The sequence below is a fragment of the Trichechus manatus genome, unplaced genomic scaffold (genome assembly GCF_000243295.1).
Source record: "Trichechus manatus latirostris isolate Lorelei unplaced genomic scaffold, TriManLat1.0 scaffold00096, whole genome shotgun sequence".
In the NCBI taxonomy this organism is placed as follows: Eukaryota; Metazoa; Chordata; class Mammalia; order Sirenia; family Trichechidae; genus Trichechus; species Trichechus manatus.
In genome coordinates this window covers 3,890,497-3,896,289 of record NW_004444032.1, presented here as the reverse complement: position 1 = coordinate 3,896,289, position 5,793 = coordinate 3,890,497, and the positions used below count along the sequence as shown (strand labels likewise).

General features: G+C 43.4%; 1 protein-coding gene across 1 annotated transcript in view; it reads right to left on the bottom strand.

Annotated features, from left to right (window-relative positions):
• IMMP2L (inner mitochondrial membrane peptidase subunit 2) overlaps positions 1-5,232 on the bottom strand; it is a 909,463-nt gene extending 904,231 nt beyond the window's left edge. The window contains exon 1 of the mRNA XM_023737033.1: positions 4,877-5,232. Within this exon, the coding sequence (XP_023592801.1) occupies positions 4,877-5,177 (301 nt within the window). The 5' untranslated portion in view covers positions 5,178-5,232. The remainder of the gene's footprint in view (positions 1-4,876) is intronic.
• Positions 5,233-5,793: the final 561 nt, after the last annotated feature.

Genomic DNA, 5,793 nt, shown 5'->3' with positions numbered 1-5,793 from the left:
GTCATAAAACAATATGTGTACTACTTTTTCATGAGAAACTATTTGTTTTGTAAGCCTTCACCTGATGTACAATTAAAAAAAAAATGAAGGAGTTAATGAATGAACTATAGATCAATGAAAGGGCAAGAATATCAAATAGAATGAATTTAAAAAATAGATCTAAAGGAGGCAGACAGATATCTACTATTATGTCCCACTCATAAAAAAAACAGGAAAATTTGGTTACTCAGGTAGGTAGTACTATCAAGGTGACAGAGACAAAAAGTTTCACTGGGCGAAGCAGGCAATGAGGAGGTAAGAGTTTCCAGTGAAGTGGCTGACAAAAGATCAAGAGAGAGGTCAGACAGAAATAAAGACAATTCTATGAGCCAAGTGATCCATCAATCTTAAGTCCGTGGACTCAGCTCCCCACTTCGTTTGTCACTGCTCTCCATACTCCTTTCCAAATCCCACTACCAACCCTCAGATCCCATGTGTAAATAATTTGTCTCAGTAAAAGCCACAAGTCCTGGCCAGTGGGTTAGTCTGGGATATGAGAGAAAGAGGGTATCTTTATTCTTGTGGCCAGGACCTGGAGGAAAGTAATGAAGCTACTATTTACTGAGGACCTATTTTGTGTCAGGTATTACACTAACGTACAAATATCTCACTGAATTCTCACGATAACAAAAAAAAAACAAACAAACTGGTAACTCAAGTCAATTCTGATTCATGGCGACCTCATGTGTTAGAGTAGAACTGAGTTCCATAGCATTTTCTTATCTGTAATCTTAAGGGAAGCAGATGACCAGGCCTTTCTTCCACGGTACTAGTGGGTGGGTTTAAACCATCAACCTTTGGTTAGCGATCCAGTGCAAACTGTTTGCACCACGTAGGGACACAGTCTCATAATATTCAGGAGTAATTATCCCAATTTATAAAGGAGGAATTTGTGTCCAAAGTCACAGAGGTAAGACATGACCAAGACCACTCAAGAACCCAGAGTTTTTCTATACCTATCACTACCTCAAAATGGAGGGGGACATGCTCCAGCCATTCTAGGTTGGAACTCAGAACACATTTTCCTCTGTAACACTATTATAAATGTTGGTTAGAGTCTACAGTACCATTAATACATAATGGGCACACAATGAGTTAGAAAAAAAAACTTTGGGGTTCTGACCTGGAAATCTATGCTATTTGTTATTCTATTTCTTTAAGTACATTGTTCAACATTATAAACAATAGACTGGAAAATGAACTTTTGAAATACCGTGGGTTCTTAGGTAAGGTTCTTCTTTTAAGACTATTTTTTCCACGAAAACCCTTCATATGAAAATCTCCAAGGACAGAAACTACCTTGCCTTGGTAACATGTAAGAACAATGACACTAGAAGACACCTATGGGGAATGTGCTTATCTGACCAGGTGCTCATTTTCCATGTGCTGTCATTTGAATAAAACATCACACGAAGCCCTACAGACCAGAGCTTATGATAGAAATGCCACAAAATACAGCAGTACAGCTGATATGCCTATCATCTACTGACAAAATGTACTCCTTAGCAAAATGAAACCAGATGTCTGCTGTGAAATCAGATGTCTGTGGATTTGTCTTTCTCAGCTTCCAGAGCAGTATTAGATACACTAAATACACAACTTAGCTGTATATTAAACCGACAACTTGGCAAAATCATGACAGTTTGGACATGAAGCATCAGCATTTTTATTATAATTCTTGTAAACCAAAGACGTTTCTGAAATAGAAATCCTAAGTTTAAGCACTTGGCTAAATGTGGTAGTATGTCTTTCTCACTTTGGGAACAATGTCAGAGACTTTTAAACACATTACAGAAAACTTTTCCCTTCATTTTTCAAGCTGACACTCTTTAGGCAGGGCTGTGGTATGATCTGAAATTCTAGGACCAGATATAGGTGATCCCTGTGAAAATGCAAATACCCGGGAGGCCTAGCACCTAAAGGAAAGAGAGCACTAGATTGCTTTCCACAAACAAAAGAAAGTGATGGGTGTCCACATAAAGAAACAGGGAGGGAGATCAACACTGCATATCTATACGCCAGGCACTGGGTTGTCTACACGTTCTTTTGTATACACTTATTGTTCTGCTTTGACAGATGAGAAATTAAGGAGCAGAGAAGTTTTAACTGGCTCAAAGTGACACAGCTAATAAAACAAGAGCCAGGATTCAAACCCATGTATATAAAGTTCATGCTACTTCTACAGGAGGATTTGGGGTGGGGCAAGGGAGAGTGGCAAATGGCCAAGACTATGGAGATAAAAGGTGGAAATGTACTTCACAATTTTATCAAATACTAGTGTGAGTGTGTGTGTATAGAACAACAAGGTGAAGAAGTAAACATCAAATTGTTGACAGTGGTCATCCCTGAGAATGGGAAATTTTCACTTTCTATCTTTTATATCCCTGCAATATTTAATTTTATATAGCTTTGTTTTGACATTATATAAATTTTATAACCAAAAATAATAAAAGAACTTGTTTTCGCTTTGATTAAAAAAAAACAAGGTTCAACATACAGAAACCAATGCAAGTTAACAGTTTACTTTGGTATTGATTTTCCTAAGTACGGCATCCTTAACAGTCTCCATGTTTTCTCATACCAGGTCCTTCTTCAAGTTTATGGAACAATTCAAAAAGTTATCCTCATCTAATTATTATACTGGTACACTACACTTACTACATTGGAAAATAACTATAACACTATTCATTATATGACACAAATCACCATGGTAGGTCATCCCCGAAAGTTTATTACTAAAAGTACCAGAAAGGCCCAATAATAACACTGCTCTCCCACAACAATGTATAGACCTGCAAACCATTAAGATCAGTAGTATATAGAACCAATGACACAAGGAAAATACCAGCCCAAAAGACTAAAGGACCAAACGAACCAGAGACTCCACCAGCCTGAGACCAGATGAACTAGATGATGCACAGCTACCACCCGTGACGGCCCTGACAGGGAACACAACAGAGAGTCCCGGACAGAACAGGAGAAAAATGTAGAACAGAACTCAAATTCATGTAAAAAGACCAGACTTAATGGTCTGACAGAGACTGGAAACCCAGAACTGAAACCATTCCCAAAGCCCACTCTTCAGACAAAGATTGGACAGGACTATAAAACAAAAAATAATACACATGAGGAATGTGCTTCTCAGTTCCTTCAGATATACAAGACCAAACAGGCACCTCCTGTCCAAAAGCAGGATGAGAAGGCAGGAAGGGACAGGAACTGGTCGAATGGACACAGGGAACCTAGAGTGGAAAGGGGGAGTGTGCTGTCACATTGTGGGGACTGCAACTAATGTCACAAAACAATACGTGTATAAGTTTTGAATGAGAAAGTAACTTGAGCTGTAAACTTTCACCTAAAGCAAATTAACAAAATAAATAAAACAAGTACAATCCCTCCAAAAAAAAAAAAAAAAAGATCAGTAGTACAGGGAAGGTCTGGTACCCAAAACCCATTACTGCAGAGTCAATTCCAACTCACAGAGACCCTATAGGACACAGTAAAACTGCCCCATAGAGTTTCTTAGGCCTTAACCTTTAAAGAAGCAAATTGCCACATCTTTCTCCCCACAGAGGCTGGTGGGTTCGGACCACCGACCTTGTGGTTAGCAGTCATGTGCTTAACCGCTGCGCTACTAGGGCTCCTTTCTTGTACATTAACGTGAAACTATTCAGAAAAATCACTGGTGAAAGGCCTTCCCCAAAATTGCCATGTCCAACCTAGTCTGATCCTTCTCACCACCCTACTCATATCAAAGTGCTCAGTACTTGGTAGGAAAGACATAACAAGTATCTATTGAATCAATGAATGAGCCCATCATCAACAAACAATTGTTTTCCTGAACTTTCATAAAGTAAATTATGTGGCCACTTGCCACTTGAGTACAAAGGAATAATAAGTAGGCAGGTATAGGACACAGTAGCCAATACAGAGACGGTCACAGAGGGCAATTCTAGTCTTCCTAAGCCAGAATCAAAGAATGTGGTTTGCTACATTCTTGCTTATAGCTAATCTGAATTTTAACTAATTTTAATCGTTTGTTTATATGTGAAATGTAGGATAGATACATAAGGGGCTCCCAATCTTCTGTAAATACATTTCCCCAGTATGGGGGCTGGGGAAGGGTGTGCATTTGGAGAAGCGGAAGTAATGGAAAAGTCCCAGAAGAGAATGGATGACGAGGACCACACTGAAATCACAGTAAACTTCCAAGGACGCCGGTGTGCTATCTGGTAACTTTTCAGAAGTGAATAAAAGCCTTAGGAAGGGGTAGCAAAGTGAAAGGCAATAGAAAAGGGCCCAGCCTGGTCACTCTCCCCGCCTCCCCCTCCAAAAAACCCTTCCTTTATAAGCTGGAGAGAAGATCCCAAGAGAACTTCATCACGAGAACTTCGTCACCTGTGATATCGCCATTAACTTCCTGCTTTGGGATCCTAAAGCATTTTTACAGGCGTCCGATTTTAAAAAGTAAAGAACCAGGACCACGATTCTTTACTACTCTAGTCTCCGGGATTAGTCAAAGCTACCCTGAGACAGACAACTGGAGGACCAGGGTTCCAAATGGAAAAAAGCGAAGGGTAACAACCGTTTTCTGGCAGCTCAAATGGCTAAAAGGGATCTATGACAAAACTACCAAATTCCCAGCCAACTCTACAGACTCTGCAAGCCTGAAGAACCCTTGGTCTTCGGGGTTGTGACCCTTGAAAGTGAGTCTCAGGTTCCTCAAAAAATGGTTGAACTTAGCCCCAAGTTCCCCAGGGGCAGTTCTGGATTTAGACCTTCTCTTTCTTAGGATTAAGTTCTAGCTCCTTCCACCCCTGATCATTTCCTTACTTACCCTTTCTCCCGCTCTTCCTCGGTGAGAAGGGGTAAGAGGTTATTTTGTGCCCTCGCCCAATTTGGCCAAAACCCTGAAAGTAAAAACGACAGACACGTGCTTTAAAATCTTGCTGTGTTAAAGCCTTGTGCACTTCCACTACCTGCCCAACACTTCCAGGTAGAAGGCAGCCGGGCCTCACGGCGCTCCCTTCCGACCAGGACTTGGGGCCGGAGGTGGCCCTTGTGGGGGGACAAAGAAAACGAGCGCTCTTGGGGCGCTCGCTCCGCGGGGAGGAGCGGGTCTGCTCTGGGCAATGCATCGCTACCGCTAAGACACCGGTATCCCCCAAGTTAACGGTGGAGAAGAGGCAGGGCAGCCAGCTCCGGGCTCAGATAAACGTGCGCACGCACACATGCTCGCGGCCGCCACGGGCACCACAGTAATCCCGGTCGAGCAGCCCTCCGCCTCCCAACACCCCCCGCCCCGCCTGGGGCCGCCTCCACGTGAAGGCCGTGGGCGCAAGGGACCACCAGTTGTCGCGGGCGACGCGCCCGACCTCCCCCAACAGCCCCCAACCCACCGCCGAGAGCCCGCCCTCCGCACCCGCCGCGCAGCTCAACCCGGGGGAAGTCCCTGCGCGGGCACCGCCCACCGCCGGCGGCAAGCCCCACCCCCGGCGGAAAACCGGCCCCGGGAGCGCATGCCTGGGTTGGCTCCAAAACCTGGCGTGGATCCCCAACGAATCGAAAATAGCGTTTACTTGTTCATATATGCTTTCGGTAGGCAATCAGTGAGCGTTTGCCCTAGGCTCTGCACCTTATTCATGGCTGAGAGGACAACAAAGGGCTTAAAATGTATGTAACTGTGTGCACCCCTATTTACAGGTCAGGAAACCGAGGCTCCTGTGGTTGTTCAAGTGCACAGGCGTCACTAGG